The 17,871-nt window shown below is 34.1% G+C and overlaps 1 protein-coding gene across 1 annotated transcript; it reads left to right on the forward strand.

Annotated features, from left to right (window-relative positions):
* Positions 1 to 14,502: 14,502 nt before the first annotated feature.
* On the forward strand, positions 14,503 to 17,187 carry LOC131641927 (uncharacterized). Its single transcript, XM_058912227.1, has 3 exons — positions 14,503 to 15,982; positions 16,089 to 16,806; positions 16,872 to 17,187. The coding sequence occupies exons 1-3, from the start codon at positions 14,503 to 14,505 to the stop codon at positions 17,185 to 17,187; spliced, it is 2,514 nt and encodes an 837-aa protein (XP_058768210.1).
* Positions 17,188 to 17,871: the final 684 nt, after the last annotated feature.

Here is a 17,871-nt window from a genome sequence, read left to right on the forward strand (position 1 = left end):
TTTGAGCAGAACTACAAATGCTCTGACTTCTCCATTGCACTGAGGAGGTATGTAGGCACAAGATGTTTATGTCTTGCCGAGCAAACTTTTGTAAATACCCTTCTTCTTTTGTAAATAACCTTTTTCTTTTGTATATATTTCTTTTCTCATTTCTTTAAGCAAACAAAAATGGTTTTAACATAAACACAGATTTTCAAAAGGTTCCTGTGGAGTACCACAGATGTGAGGGGTGCTAACACCTTCCCCTTACATAACCAACCCCCGTACCCAAATTTCTTTTGTGGTTTTTTCGAGTTTTTTCCCTTTCCTCTTTTGGAATTAAAAAAGTTCGGTGGCGACTCTTGCTTTTTAACGATTTAAGTTAACCAATGACTTAAACTCCAAATTTTCCGCCGCTACAGAAAAGTGGCGACTCTGCTGGGGACTATCTCTAAGTGGGTTTAGCCTATTTTGTTTATCTGTGTGTTTATGTTATTGCCATTTGTTTGCTTTTTGTATATTTTTATGTGGTTACTTGGGTGATACCTTGTGATATGAGATAAAGTTCTAACCCGAACTTTTGTGAGTAACTTGAGATAGGAGGTGGTATGACCAATAGTTGCATGTCAGGAGCGATCCTTAACATGAGCATCATATGGTGGAACCCCAATCAGTGGAGGCCTCATGGAAGGTAGTAGATGTTGTTACGAGCTATCGTAAGAACGCTATTATTTTCAATAGTGAGTGTCCGTAGAAGCTGAATGACCTAGAACCCTTTTAACCCATCTAAGCCTTTTTTAGGATGTAGTGCAGAAACAAGTTCAAGTACCAATTTGTTCTTGTTGTCATGCGATGCTACGCTCAGACGAGGTCTTTTTAGGAATATTATTGGTGCCCATGAGCAATTGTGTGTGCTGGTAGTATCCGATAGAAGATTGAAAACTCTGGGAACCTTTGTAGAACCCGTTTGGCAGGTACAAAATTCCCTAGTACATACCTTTGTGGGTTGTTCTTAATCTTGACTCCATGCTCGTGACTTTGAACCTTGTTTGTGTGACCCTGTGAGACCTTGATTATGATGGATACATAAACCATGCATTCGTTTGATTTCTAAGGAACTCATAGGTCTTTCTTGGTAAACATCATAAGTTTCATCAAACTCAATGGATCTTGGGTGTTGATGGGGTGAAAACCCTAATCCACCAAAATGGATGATTGATCTTGATGATAACTTGATCAATGCTTTGATCCAATTTAGGATTTACGTCCTTCATGCTTTGATGTTTACAAATTAATAACTTGAATTCTTTGAAAATCAAACAACATTGCATTTGCATTGCATCATTTGCATATTTCATGCATTTATCCAGGTTGTCCAGAAAACTTATCCTTGTCTGTCTCCATCTTCAGTGTTGTCTGTCTACCGTCAAGCTGATTCCTCGACACATTGAACTAGAAACATGTATCTGAAGAGTATGGAAGAATTTCAACAAGACCAAGAGTTGCTAAGAGCAGAGGTTAGCCAGTTGAAAATACAGATGGATCAGATTATGGAAACCCTGCAAGTCTTGTTGAAGAGAGAATGCAACTTTCCTCCGATTATTACAAAGCAAGTGGATACTCATTTAGCCTTTTCCGTTGCTACTTCAAATCAAGGGCAACCATCTGTTATGTCATGTGATTCATATTTTGGAGTAGAGAAGGAAACACCTGTTTGCTTTCCTCAATCAGTGCTTCGTAGGACTCTGCATCAACGTCCATTGTCTGTTCCTTCTCAAGGTAACAAAAAGCAGAAACAAGATCGGAATCGTGATAGGACTCACTTTGATCCTATTCCTATGTCATACACTGAACTGTATCCTACTTTGGTCCGGAAAGGGTTAATTACAACAAGAGCCATGCCTCCTCCTCGAAACCCTCCCTCAATAGGATTTCGGCCTGATCTTCATTGTGAGTTTCATCAGGGTGGTGCTGGCCATGATTTAGAACATTGTTATGCTTTGAAGACCTTGGTGCAAGAGTTGGTTAGGTCAAAGATGCTATCTTTCAGGGATATGGGTCCTAACGTTGTCACTAATCCTTTGCCAGATCAAAGTGGCTGAAGACAAGTCAAAGCCAGATGGTCTCCTAAAGCCAAGTGTTTCAGACAGGATAGCTCATCCTTGTTGCTGATTAATCACTAGGCCTTTGTTTCTTTACTGTTTGCATTTCCTTCATTGTATATTTTACTTTCAAACTTGTTTATTCCTGAATGTTAACTTTAATGAAATGAGCATTGCATATTTTGAATTCATTCACATCCACTATGCTTATGTTTATTCCTTCTTTTACAAAAAGTTTCTTCCATTTGCTTTCTCTATCAAACTTGTGTTTTATGCAGAGATTTGAGGGGGGATGATGACAACGAAATACCCAAGTTGTTGAACTGTATGCTTTCAAATAAAACTTTGTTGATGATGTACAGGCATTGTTTCAATTCCCAAACACTGGAGAAATAAGGAAGTTAATCCCTTGTTAACCCCTTTGAGCCTTCGAAGTAGGAGTTTCTTTCTATACGAAAAAACCCGCATTTTAAACCCGGGGCAGGGTAGTTCTCCGTTAATTTGACTGTGCATTCTATTTTAAGAGAATCATTCAGTACACCTTTCAACAAAGGTTTCAATCACAAGCTTTCCTCCGCATACATCAACGAAGTGTTGGAGATGTCAATCAAAAGCCAATGATGGTTCGTCAATCATTAAGCAAGGCAGTCACTATCTTTCAAAGAAAATGTGTATTCAAAAAAAAAAAGAATCAAAGAAAAGCCTGCTAAGTCAAATCAAAAGAATGACTTAGGCAAAAATAAGGGCATCCCGCTGACTGTAAGTTCAAAATAAACAGTTCAGGCAAAAGTTAGGGATATCAAAAGAAAAAGTTGAAAAAAAAGAAGTCAATAAATTCCTGAATAACACAATGTTGTGACTATCAAAAGGAAGAAGTGACTGCCATCTCAAATGTTCTCCTTGCTTGTGAAATATCATCATGATCAAAGGTGTAAATCCAGAAGTCTCTTGGAACTTGAATGCATAAGTTGAATTGACTGAGTGTTAGGACTGGAGATCATCACGAAGATGGGATGGGTACAATCAAATTTTGAGCCTTATATCCTTTGTTTCTAAAACCGTGAACCTGACCACGTTACAACCTTTAAAAGACCTAATTGAAGCAAGGTTTATTTTGAAAGCATACTACAACAAGGTTGCGTAACCTGACTCCCATGAGATTTTCCAATCATCTGTTTTGATATCATTTGTTTGCTTTATCCATCACTTTGATTATCTTAACCTTTGTGTTTTGACCAGTGATTCCATTTGCTTTACATCAATAACATCATTCCAATAATGATTTTGATTTCAAAAATATGCTTTGAGCATTGCATTAAAATTACCATTCTTGAATGAACATTTTATTTGCAAGTAAGCACTCATCTTTCAGGAAGTTCAAACAGTCGAGAAACTTGATCAGTGATCCTATCAGGGGCACGTTACTTCAAGATCCTGTTGTTCAGACGTCCAGTCAAGTTTTGTTGATCAGAATATCATTTCAAGACTTATACTGGGGCAAGCCATCCCAACATGTATTTCAAGAATTGAAGCCATGATCAGTTCATCCCCAGTACAATTCAACTGAAGCCATGATCAGTTAACTTGCAACAATTAGTCAATCAGGGGCAATCTTCATCATCAATCCCCAAGCAGTTTATCAGTCCTTCCCAAAAGGATCATCAGTTTGATACAGTTACCAGTGTAATAGAAGTTTGTTTAAGCATCTTCTTCCCAAGCAGAGTTGGTGGAGTTCCCGTGTTGAGGAATCAGGGTCCCAATCTTGCCTCACATAAGAGTCTACCTCAGTTGTCGCAAACAATTGCATTGTATTTATCATTCATCATGCATAGAAAGATTCAACATCATGCATAGAAATAAATTTCATACTCATTCGCTTTCTCTGAGGTCTTGTTGCTATCAACATCTTCACCTTGAGATCAAAGTCCAACTTACTTGGCACCTATCCAAAACAGATACTTGTTTGTCTTCTCTGTCTAGTGTTGTTCCTTGATGTATCCTTTCTTCATTCAGTGCCATTCCTGGATGTTATGTTTTCTCTCTCTTCTTTCAATGCCATTCCTGAAAGATTTCGACCATGCTTTATCTTGGTTCCCCTCAATCATGTTTTATCTTGATTGTCTCCGATCTTGCTTTATCCTGATCGCTTTCGACCTTGCTTTATCTTGGTTCCCTTCAATCATGTTTTATCTTGATTGCCTCCGATCATGCTTTATCCTGATCGCTTACACCATGTTTTATCTTGGTTCCCTTCAATCATGTTTTATCTTGATTGCCTCCAATCATTCTTTATCCTGATCGCTTTCGACCATGTTTTATCTTGGTGACCTTCAATCATGTTTTATCTTGATTGTCTCCGATCATGCTTTATCCTGATCGCTTTCACTATGTTTTATCTTGGTTACCTTCAATCATGTTTTATCTTGATTGTCATTTGATGCTTCTTCGTTCATGCTTTATCTTGAATGTCTCTGATACGTTCTTCTCAAGATCCAATCATGTTTTATCTTGATTGCCCTTAACATTATTCATTCATGATTTATCTTGAATGCCTCATATATTCTCTCCTCGAAGTCCGATCATGTTTTATCTTGATTGCCTTTGTTGTGTATCTTCCTTTCCAAATTCATTCTCGTTTTACTCTTGAATGATTTTTGACGTGGGTTTCAGAGATCTTTCATTCTGAATTTCTCTGTTGATCTTCTGTCCAGATTTCCTTTCATGTTTTACTCTTGAAAGCTTCTGTTGACTGTCTTTTTCCCTTGCGAAGTCCAGTTTTATTCCTGGGTACGCTTATCTTTTCCCCAGCTGTTTCTTTTAGTCGAGTCTATTACTCTTTCCTTTTGTTTATTCCCCTGCGGAGTTCTTGTGTAGTGTACCATGTTTCTCCATCAATAGTTTGTCTCTCGTGGCGCTTTATTCCCCACAGAGATTCGAGTCTGTCTCATATCATATCATACAAAAAAAAACAAAAAAAAGTCCCTGCATTCATGGCATAACATAGCATTGCATCAAGGGGGCAAAATTCAGGTTTTTAAGTATTTAATTACCTTCTGCCACTGGTATCTTGATGACTAAGTCATTCAAGCTGTCTGGCTAAAGATAATTAAATAGGGGCAGCTGTTGTACCCTAAATTTTGCCCCGACTTTTTATCTACATCATTTACATTTAGTATTCTTATTTTATCTCAAAAATCCAAAAAAATTATATGTAGTACTCATTTGCATCATTCTCATTCAAAAAATTGAAAAAAATATATATACATTCATTTCATAACATCATTTTAGAATTAATGGTTTTTGTCTATTCTTATTAATATTTTGGGATTTATAATTTTAATTTTAAATTCAATTTAAATTTAAGTTGAGTTTTTAATTAAAATTAGTAAATCAATTTTATCATGTTATTTTGTTATTACTTGTTTTATTTTCTTTTATAGGTACAATTCAATAAAAGTGAGGACTATCTTTTGGTCCAATAAAGAGGAAAGATCTTATTGTTCAAGCTAAGCCCATTTGCAAATATTGATTCAGAAAAAACAAAATTTTCACAAAGTCACATGGATCCCACACTCCAAAGAACCTCACGATTTCTGCAAGTAAGAGACAAAAATGCAAAACAAACTTTCTGCCACCTCCCCATTTTCTCCTCATGCGTTTTGATTCACTCCGGAAAAAGTGGATCTAAAATTCTTCAGACATTCCTCACCAATTCCCCTCAATTTCCTATCCTACCCTCACCTCACACTCACTATATAACAAGCATCGTAGAACAGATTCAGGGGAGGAAAAAAAAGCTATTGTTACTCTGCAGAAATATCATCACAAACTTCCTCCACAAATATCAAAACCGATGTCACCTTAACTTCATTTTCAAATCTGAACCAATCTTCAGCGAATATCATTACCTTCACGTTTCAGACCACAAACTCACCTTCTTGAACCACAAACTTCCTCCAAACACAAAATAAAACTCTACTGCAAATTCTTTAATAAACCAATCACACAACCTTTCACTGATTCTCTTCAACCATCAGAACCGTAAATTTCATTCAACATCCATAAATTAACCATCACCATTGCAAACTCAAGCACCTTTAATCCATTCCAATACCACACTTCTACCGATTAACTTTTAAAACCTTCAAACACCACACCTTCATACAATAGCTTCACGGTTCTTTCAGCTAAACACAAACCATCTAAACCGAAACAGATCCATAACTCTGTAAACCGGCGGCAGATTTGCTACGTTCACGACACAATCTCCAACCGGATCCCATCGCAAATTCTGAGCAAGGTCACCGACGCGGTGACGCGGGATCAACGGAAGAATCACCATCGAACTCACCAGCCGCAAGATCGTTCAACACCGACGCATCGAGTATTGCAGCATCTCGCCTTCCTCGACTCGCAGCAAATCGGTAATCACTCTTATCTGTGTATTTCGTATCCATATTTTGCCTAACTTTGTTGCTGGATTGTTGTTGATGGTCATTTATCACTGAAAATGTATGCTAGTTTTGTTTGAGTTGATTGTCGAACTGAGTGGACTGTTGCAATTTCTGTTGATCTGATGTCGTTGTTGTTTCGGTGGTCTGAGAGTTAGAATAGATGTAAGATTTGAGTGAGATATATGGAGAAAGTTTGTTTGAGAGGTTTTGTTGTTATGTTGCGTTTTTCTTGAAATCAGAAAAGCAGGGGAGAGTGATGTGAGGTCAGGGGCGGACAACACCAAGTCCCTTTAGGGTTTATTTTTTCGTTTTGGGCTTGGTTGTAGAAAGCCCAATTCTGCAGTCATTTACCATACACCCTATTAGGAGTACACCCCCTGGACTGATTTTCCAAACTGATCTTGGGCTAACATATCATGAGCCCACCGAATTGGCTTTATACATCCTGGATCCAGCGCTGTACCTCCTCCTGGGGTTGATATATTTTGTTTTGGGCCAGCATTTGTTTCCTCTTGCCTTATGATTAGACTTTAGTTGTTTTTTTTATTTACTTGTTAATTCCTTTAATTGATAAAAATACAAAGATATGTTAGTATTTTAGATTAATCAGATTTTCTCTTGTTATTAAAAACACCAAAAATATGTTGCTTATTTTAATTTCTTTTTAGATTTAATATGCTTACTCCTAGACTTTCTTTAGTTAATTTTGATTAATATTTGTTAGTATATTTTTGTCATTTATTCATGCATCATTATATATATCCGTTGCTAATATTTTCTTGACTTTTGTGAGGTACTACTATCATTGAGCCATTGGACTTTATTGTGGACATTTATAACTCATTTTAATTTTTGTATATATTATCCTTTTATTTTCCGCTTTAATATTTCGATTGGGTTGTAATAATTAGTAGTTAATTTTCATCCCCATTCGGTTAAGTGTGTAATCCCCATTCCCGAAGCCTTGTAATAATTTTACCGCTTTCCTTTACCGCTTTATTTTATTATTGCTTGCATGCTTTAACCGTTTTTCAAAATAAAAGAATATTAGGTTCTTAGCCGTTTTCTACCATAAGTCGATTGCACTTCACGCATCGCCATCAACCGTACTTACACATGCACACTTGCACGTACACCCTTATTTTACTCCTATGTTCATCCCTTTATGCTTGAACTTGTATGCTTGTTTGTATGGATTTTACCTGTATGAGCTTGTATGTTTCCATTTACTTCTTCCATCTTCTTTTTAAACAAACTATTCACCCCCGCATTACTTGGTCCATATACCAAGCTCCCAACCAACTCTTTGTAAGTCGAGTGCCTTGTGCACCGCCATCGACCTGTTTTCAAAACTCTTTTCATAATAAAACTTTGACTTCTGTCATGTGATCTTCTTTAAAAACTCTTTGTGGCTAGCACTCTTTTCCTTTAAAATTGTTTTCAATAAAACCTTTTTCAAAACTTTTGAGCAGAACTACAAATGCTCTGACTTCTCCATTGCACTGAGGAGGTATGTAGGCACAAGATGTTTATGTCTTGCCGAGCAAACTTTTGTAAATACCCTTCTTCTTTTGTAAATAACCTTTTTCTTTTGTATATATTTCTTTTCTCATTTCTTTAAGCAAACAAAAATGGTTTTAACATAAACACAGATTTTCAAAAGGTTCCTGTGGAGTACCACAGATGTGAGGGGTGCTAACACCTTCCCCTTACATAACCAACCCCCGTACCCAAATTTCTTTTGTGGTTTTTTCGAGTTTTTTCCCTTTCCTCTTTTGGAATTAAAAAAGTTCGGTGGCGACTCTTGCTTTTTAACGATTTAAGTTAACCAATGACTTAAACTCCAAATTTTCCGCCGCTACAATAAGAACTAATCATAGTGTGTATGCAAGACCATCCAATCAGGAAATTGTACAATTAGACCTAGGAAGTGAATGGAACAGAAATGCAAGGTAATAATATTGGGTCATGTGCCCTTAGGGCACATGTTAAGGATACTATAATTAAAAAAAGTTAAAAGTAATTAAATACATCAAAGTCATATTCAAAGTTTCAATACATTGAATACACGCGGTTCCAAGAAAATATTTCTATAAATATCTTATTAACTTGTGCCCTTAGGGCACATGTTAGTTTTTCCCAATAATATTTACCTGCAACAATGAAGTTCCCAATTGTTACTGGTGAGCTATGAGATGCATTAACAAGAACTTTTGACGGCGGAGAAACATCTCGGATCGGAAACAACCATCTCCGCAGCGACGTAACAAACATCCATCAGCCATCAGCAGTGAGATTGAACTGTTGACCATCCCTTTGCGTTTGGGAAAGCTATTAGGTTGAAAATAAAAGTGGAAAGGGGAATAAAGTTACCACAATTTTCTTTCTCCAAAATTAAATAAGAGTTTAATGGTGATGCACAATATAAAAAAGTTTTATACTTTCATCCAATGAAAATATATCATTTTGCCATGTCATCTCAGTAATTTGAAAATAACAGTATGACTTGGTAAGATACATGGTCGTGATTGGTTGACACTGTAAAACTTTTATACACTGTCATGCATCACCTATTTTCTCATTAAGAGTTTAATGGTGATGGACTGACAGTGTAAAAAGTTTTATACTTTCATCCGATGAAAATATATCATTTTGCCATATCATCTCAGTAATTTAAAAATAACAGTATGACTTGGTAAGATATATGGTCGTGATTGGTTGACACTGTAAAACTATTTTACACTGTCAGTGCATCACCTATTTTCTCATTAAATAATCTTAGAATACGAATTGTCGGGGTGTGTTTAATATATTTTTTATATTTGATGTAATTGAAATAATTAAAATGTATTTTATTATAGTAAATAAAAAAATTAAAATTATTTTAATATATAATTATGAATTATAATTTTTATTAATTAATTTTAATGTTAAAAATAAAATAAAATGATATTTGAAATATGTAAGATTGTCAAGTATCTTTTAATTTTAAAGAAATATTTTTGAAATATATGTTGTGTTTGGTTATTTTCTTACTTTTTCACAACATATGGGGCATTTGTTTCACGGTATAAAAATTAATCCCAGGAATAATTTTCCCAGGCATAACATTCTAAGGAATAAGTTTTTATAAAAAGTGTTTGGGAAGTATATTAAAAAGTCTAGAAATTTTTTATTTTTAAATTATTTTTAATTAATAATATATTATAATTATAGATAGAAAATAATAATTATAAATAAAATAGTATGTAGTAGTGGAGGTAACTACTATTTTGGTGGTAACCGTCGGGAATAAAAGATTCCCACACTTATGAGAGGGGATTAGAAAGCCATTAAACATGGGAAAAATTCTTTCCTGGGTATAGTTTTTTCCTATGAACAATTTTTTATTCCCTTCTAACAAACATAGGTATTTTTATTTTCAACCTTAAATTTCCAAGAATATATTTTGTATCCATGAAACAAACACACCCATAAATTCTTCCAAAGTATTTTCTAGTATGTTCAATTAAAATGTTTTCAATAACACCACATTCTTTAAGAAATAATTTATTCTTCACAAACCAAATTGTAAATATATCCAATTGATTAGTGACATAATTTTTTTATTATAATATGCAATGCCTAGTAAATATACAAATTATGACATGAAGATACATAATTCAATTTTGTTGAAGAAAAATAAAAGCCTATTGAAATTTTATGTATTATAAGGGAAAAGATATGGGCATGTTTATTTTGTCTTTTTTTAAAAAATGATTTTTATTGTGTTTTATAAAAAACATTTAATTTTGAAGCTATTTCAAATAGATTTTTATAAAAATCATTTTTAAAATACTACTTTTTGAAAAAATTACGATTTTGAATATGTTTTATTCTTCAATAATGTTTGTTTATGTTATAGTATGTCAAAAGTAATGTTTCAATTTTGAAAAATCGAATATAAATTTTTTTGTAATATTTTAAAAAACGGTTTTGTAAAATCTATTTTCAAAATTACAAAGAAAAATCCATTTTTCTAAAGCTGAAACAAACTAGCTCATATAGGTAATATTAGCGCATTTTGTTGATCACTACAAGAAAAACACGTTTTAGCTGCAATTTTTTAGCGTCGGCCCCGACACTGACACTATTAGTGTCGCCCTAATGACTCACTTAACCGACGCTACCGAAGAAAAAATCACTTGTTCAAAATTTTGGCAGATTTTTACTTTAGCTTCGGCTTTAGCCGACGCTAATGTTGGTGCGAAAATATTTTCATTTCCCCCACCAGATTTTGTTTGGCTCCTTCTCATTTGTTAATGTGAATAATTTTTTTTATTTATTTTAGCGTTGGCTTAAGGCGACGCTATTGTGGTGCGAAAATAGTTTCATTTCCCCCTCAAATTTTGTTTGCCTCCTTTTCATTAATTATATTATTTTAAATAATTTATTATTTTAGCGACGGCCTATGGCGACGCTAATGTTGGTGCGAAAATAATTTTATTTCCCCCCAAATTTTGTTTGCCTCCTTTTCATTTATTATATTATATTAAATAATTTAGTATATTAGCGACGGCTTTTTGCGACGCTAATGTTGGTGCGAAAATAATTTTATTTCCCCCCACAGATTTCATTTTTTTCCCACTCATTTTTTTGTAATTTTAAATAACTTTGTATTTAATTATTTTTAACCATAATTTAAAAACCAATAAAATATATATATTAAAATTAATTTTTTATTTATAAATAAATTTTAAAAATTAATAATATAAAACTTATACTTTGGGGAACTAAATTTTTTAAAACAAATCAATTTTATAATTTAATAAACCAAAATTAAATTATAAAACAAAACTACAAATTATAAGTAAAATTTATATTTTAGAATAAATTTATAAATTTATAAAATACAATCAAAATTATAACAAAAATAAATTAAAACTAATTTATAAATTTAATTTATAATAAAATCAAAATTGTAATAAAATTGAATGAAAATGTAATTTATAACTTAAAACAAAAATAATTAAAACTAAAAACCCTTCCAGATAGTGAAAACGTTTCCATTCCTTCCATGTTTCCACGCTTCCACGCTTAACAAAACCAAAAGCCCTAAACGCTTCCACGCTTAACAAAACCAAAAGCCCTAAACACTTCCACGCTTCTACGCTTCTGAAAAACAAAATCCCTAACCGCAGGTTTCAGGAATCGCATCTCAAAATCGCTCCATATTCTCAATTTCAGTTCATCGTATTTCTTTCTCAAAATCGCTTCTCATCGTTTCAGGTGCCCTGAATGTGACCGGAGCCGTAACGACGTGACCAGAGTTCGTTTTATCCAATCAGCTCTCCAGACCCTTCGTTACCTTTCTCTTTTCTGAGGTAAGCTCTACATTTCTTCTCTCCCTTAATTCTTTGTTTCAATTAGTTGTAACGACGTGACCAGAGTTCGTTTTGATTTGTTGTTTCGTTTGGTTTCAAAGTAAATCCTTGTTCACTTCTATCTACTATGAATGAGCATTCAGCATATCAATCATGTTTTGAGCATTTTAAAAGAATCATTGAAACTTTGGTTTGTGAAGCTACTCATTGAAAATGGACATTCGAATGTTTAAATGTTTAAAAATGTTTAAATGTTTAAGTTGAAGTGAACTGCATTTTTTCTAAGCTTGGCCCTGTATGTGATGTATTATGTGGATCATGAAGTCATTGAAACATAGCAACAACTTTGGTTTAGCCACAGCTTTGAAGAATAGCAACAACAATTTAGTCACAGCTTTGAACTTCATGATAATGTCAGTAAGTTTCTTGGTGAATTGAAGGATAAAAATGGTCCAAAATCCAAAAATCCTACAATGATTGGGAGGCTGGGATCAACAATGGGGACAGAATCACTTTAACTATAGGGTGATTCCTAATTCATATTGATCAAGTCTATAGCTCAGAATAACAACAATTTATAACAACAATTTAACTATAGGATCATTTGAAGAATAACAACAATTTATCATGAAGTCATTTGAAGTCATCATTTGAAGTGAACTGTATTATGTGGATACTTTGGTTTATGATTTGTTTTGACTTGAGTGAGGTTTAATGGTGATGCTGCTAGTATTGAAATGTATATGTATATATATACTATAATTTATATAGTATATTGTAGCAACTACTGAATTGTATATGTAGTTCATCTTCATATTCATATATATATACTATAATTTATATAGTATATTGTAGCACATGACTTTTTTAATTTTGTTGTATTATACAAATTGCAGTTTTCGAAAAGAATCCCTAAATTGCAACTTCGATTTCTTCCGTCTGAACCAACAAAGACTTCATCATCATCACGGTTAGATATTTGACTTTGTTTTTAATTTCTTGATCAACTGTTGTTGCTGGCTTTCACAATGTTGGATGCATATTGTGCTTTTAAGTTTACTCCAAGAAACTTTGCCGCTACAATGATATGGCATGCTATATAAAAATTGTTGTGTATCCATATAGGCTAAAATTTAATCATATATGGATTTAGTTGATCATCTCACTTTTGGTTATGTTGTTCATGTATTCCATTCACGGGCTTCTCTCTTTTCATTCTAATTTGGATTTCTTGTTGGTTTGATTTTGTTTTGTTTGGCTCTTCTCTAAGTTGGTTATGATTGGTTTAGTTTCGCTTAACTTGGTTTTTACCAATTTGGTTTTGTTTGGATGATTTGATTTCGGTTTAGTACTGTTTTGATCTTTTGGTTTAATTTGATTTAGTTCCCCAACTTGTGTCTCCTAAGTCTAAACTCTGTCCAACTATTTTAAATACAAAATTATCCTTTCAAGTTTACCTTACACAGATCTTAGATCTATTTTATGTTAGTGTGATCACAATGAAATTAAAAAAAGGGGTGTTACTTGAAAAAAGATATTTATATCAATTAGAGAACTACTAGTCATCAAACATAAAATGATATTTGAACTAATCAATATTCATGATTTATGTCAACTGCTAAAGTAACAAATCAATCTATTTTTATTGCTATTTTTGTCTCATAGTCTCATGGCTTCTAGCAGTTTTAATTCAGCAAGATATCATTTCACAATGAAATCATTTGTTCAATGTCGTGGAACTCAATTTGAGGTTGTTTGTAGTTTAGTTTAGTTTGAGTGTTTTTTTCTCTTTCACTTTGAGTGAACCTAACCTTATTCAAAAGCAAAGTAAGAAAGAAAAAAAAGCAAAAATTCTGGTTCTCCTTTTTATTTTATCAATCACGGAGAGAAATAGTCAATGCGACACTACCTTTACTTTTCTCCAATTTTTTATGACTCAGTAGTTCTTTCTATTTATCATAATATATTTGTTCTTTCTTCATTCTCTTCATTAAATTATGCTAAAATATCCTAGTTGTCTGTGGCAATGAAAAGGGATATGTATTCATGTATAAATAATGTCTAGACCTTTGTTGAGTGTAGAATACTCATACTAGTTTGTGTTGTTAGTTTATGTTTAGATTTCAATTGACTAGTAAGTAGGGCATGGTTGTGTCTTCTTTCATTAACAAAACGTGAAACTTGGAATATGAAATTAGAAAGAAAAAAAACACAATTTGTGTTGGATGTGTTTGCCGCTTTATGGTAGGTATAATCATGGTGGGATGGATCAACATGTCTACTCAAATGTATATAAGGGGATAGTTATTTAAGATGTGACATATGATTAGTTGGTTGTAAAATTAATTATTTGACATACCGGATTGCAAATTAGAAATGATTAAATATTGCCTTTGTTGTGTGCTACTGGTGTGACTCAATCTACTAAGGAATTTGTTAGGAATGCAGTTTTAGAGACTAGTGTGTCATTTTTTTAAATTGCTTTCATGTACAAATTGTGTTGGTTGCGTGTTGTATTCATTTCTGACGCAAAGAAGGTTCCCTGAAGTTAATCTTTAGTACTTTGAGAAATAGATAAACTTATGTTTGTTTTTAATGTAGAAAATGGATCGAAGTTGGATGTATGATAGAGTAAACTCTGATAGGTATGGTTTGAAAGATGAATTTGTTAGTGGAGTTGAAGATTTTGTCAATAAAGCCATGAATCGACAAGAGTTTTTAAACGAGGGGGGGATAAGGTGTCCTTGTGTAAAATGCGGCTGCATTCTCTTGAAAACGCCTAATGAGGTCAAACATCACCTATACAAATATGGTTTTTTGCCCAACTATTATACATGGATTGATCATGGAGAAGAGAATCAAAGCGTGGACATTAATGGTCATTCTAGTAGTGGCGGGAATGCTGGTCGAGATAATACAGGTGATGAAGAACAATTTGATGTAATGAATGAAATGGTCTCTGATGTTTTCAGGCCATTTGTTAATGCCCCAAATGTGAATGCTGATATGGAAAACGAAACGGTTAGTGAGGGTGAGGTACCAAATGAAAAAGCTCAGCGATTTTATGATGAATTGATCTCTGCAAACCAACTGATTTATGAGGGAGCTTCTGAATCTAGACTATCTATTTCAGTTAAGCTGTTGGCGGCCATGTCTAATTGGCATGTTCCTCAAAAGGCCATGGATTTTTTCTCCCAAATGCTAATCGATGTTTGTCCAACTAAAGGCTGCTTACCTGAAAAATATTACCAAGTGAAGAAGTTGGTGTCTAAGTTAGGATTAGAGGTTGAGAAAATTGATTGTTGTGTGAATGGATGCTTATTATATTTTAAAGAAGATAGCACTTTAACTCAATGTAGAGTTTGTGGAGCTGCTAGGTATGTTCCTCGAAAGTGTGGAATGGGAAAATATAAAGATGTGGCAGTGAAGAGAATGTTCTATTTTCCAATCATTCCAAGGTTACAACGACTTTTTGCTTCTAAGGAATCTGCAGCTCAAATGAGATGGCATCGTGAGAACCCCAGCGATTCAAATATTTTACGTCACCCATCTGATGGAAAAGCATGGAAACACTTCGATGAAGTTTATCCCGATTATGCTAGTGACCCAAGAAATGTAAGATTGGGTTTATGTACTGATGGGTTTACCCCTTACATTCAAGCCTCTAGTACTCCATATTCATGTTGGCCGATAATAGTCACACCTTACAATCTCCCTCCCAAAATGTGCATGACCAAACCATACTTGTTTTTGACTTGTCTTGTACCTGGACCGTACAATCCAAAAGCTAAAATAGATGTCTACTTGCAACCTTTGATTGATGATTTGCAGCGCCTGTGGAGAGATGGCATTGTGACATATGATATCTCTATGCAACAAAATTTTGTAATGAGAGCGCATTTAATGTGGACAATCAATGACTTTCCAGCATATGGTATGTTGTCTGGATGGGGGACACAAGGTAGATTAGCATGCCCTTATTGCATGGGAAGTACAGATGCTTTCACCTTAAGATATGGTGGAAAAAGTTGTTGGTTTGATTGTCATCGTAGGTTTTTACCAATGGATCATCCGTTTAGAAAAAGTAAAAAGAGATTTACAAAAAACATGATTAAGAAAAAAAAAACCACCATACATGTTTACCGGCCATGATGTCTGGGAAGTAGTTCGTGATTTTCCAAAAGTTACAGACAGTGATTGGGCCACCAAATTTCCAGGGTATGGGAAACAACATAATTGGATCAAAAGAAGTATATTTTGGGATCTTCCATATTGGAAGGACAACTTGTTAAGGCATAACCTTGATGTGATGCACATAGAGAAAAATGTATTTGATAATGTGTTTTACACTGTCATGAATGATCCTGCAAAAACAAAGGACAATGAGAAAGCAAGATTGGATTTACCTCTTAACTGTTTACGTGGGGATTTAGAGATGGTTACTCTACCTAATGGAAAGATGGCTAAGCCAAAGGCAAAATTTTCTTTGACATCGGAAGAGGCAAAGTTAGTATGCAGATGGATTAAGGAACTAAAAATGCCTGATGGTTATGCCTCAAATCTTTCTAGGTGTGCTGATGTCACTAAGGGTTGGATGAAGGGGATGAAAAGCCATGACTGTCATGTATTCATGGAGTGTTTGCTTCCAATTGCTTTTCGTTCCTTGCCTCCTGAGATATGGAAACCGCTAACTGAGTTAAGTTGTTTTTTCAAAGACTTGTGTTGTAATACGTTGAAGTTGGAAGACCTTGTTAGGTTGGAACAAAACATTACCATCATCATATGCAAGCTTGAAAGAATTTTTCCTCCAGGTTTCTTTGACTCAATGGAACATCTTCCAATTCACCTACCTAATGAAGCAATCCTTGGTGGTCCTGTACAATATCGTTGGATGTATCCCTTTGAAAGGTAAATGATGTTCAATTTTTGGATTATTTTAATGAAAAAACATCTTTTAATCTTTTCATGTGTAGATTGATGGGAGACTTCAAGCGTTCAGTGAAAAATAAAGCCAGAGTTGAAGGTTCAATATGCACTGCCTACTTGCATCGTGAAACTACTCATTTTTTCTCTCACTATTTCAAGACCTTTAGTTTGTTTCCAAGTACAAGTTTAAGGAATGATCCTCGACCAGATCATGAGAATTCCCAACAAACACTTTCAATTTTTAGCAAATGTGGCCATCCTAGTGGAAAATCTCGTGACTATTGGGTGATTGATAAGGAATGGAAGTCTGCTCATGTGCATGTCCTAATCAATTGTGACGAGGTTAAACCGTATCTTGAGTAAGTACATTTTTGTAAAATAATTGTTTTATTGTCAACCATTATATATATACTCATATTTTATGGCCGGTGTCAGATTGTTCATGCAATATCATTCTATCAATGAGGAAGATGCTTCTGGTCTTATACACGAGCAATTTCCTTCATGGCTAAAGGACTATGTTAGTATATTTCTCACCATTTATATTATGTGGTTGACAATAAACTATATCTAAGGTTAGACGTATTTTTTAGGTGAATGATGAGAGGAATGGAACAAATAGCCCACACCTAAAGGCATTAGCTCTCGGTCCTAATCCTAAAGCAACGTCATGGAACATATACTTTGTTAATGGGTACAAGTTTCACACTCAAGAATGGAGTCATGGTAAAAAAGACTACTAATTGTGGGGTATATGTTAAAGGTCTTACAAATGGAGGAGAAAACGATTTTTATGGCATCATCCAACGTATTGTTCAATTGGAATACAATGGCTTTAGCAACAAGATTGCCCTATTTTATTGTGATTGGTTTGATCCAACAAATAATAGTGGCACAAAAGTTATTACTGAATATAATATTGTTGACATTAAGATGAATAAGCGATATCGTCAGTATGACCCATTCATTCTTGCACAAGAAGCAAAGCAAGTGTATTATGTCCCTTATCCAGAAACGTGTAGAAATATGCGTGGATGGTGTGCAGCA

This window comes from Vicia villosa, unplaced genomic scaffold, assembly GCF_029867415.1.
Source record: "Vicia villosa cultivar HV-30 ecotype Madison, WI unplaced genomic scaffold, Vvil1.0 ctg.004275F_1_1, whole genome shotgun sequence".
Classification (NCBI taxonomy): Eukaryota; Viridiplantae; Streptophyta; class Magnoliopsida; order Fabales; family Fabaceae; genus Vicia; species Vicia villosa.

Excerpts from the sequence above, each read along its gene's own strand:
- LOC131641927 (XM_058912227.1), top strand. The coding sequence starts at position 14,503 with ATGGATCGAAGTTGGATGTATGATAGAGTAAACTCTGATAGGTATGGT. Across the intron at positions 15,983-16,088 it reads GGATCATCCGTTTAGAAAAA|ACAGTGATTGGGCCACCAAA; the intron begins GTAAAAAGAGAT and ends CAAAAGTTACAG. Across the intron at positions 16,807-16,871 it reads TGGATGTATCCCTTTGAAAG|ATTGATGGGAGACTTCAAGC; the intron begins GTAAATGATGTT and ends TTTCATGTGTAG.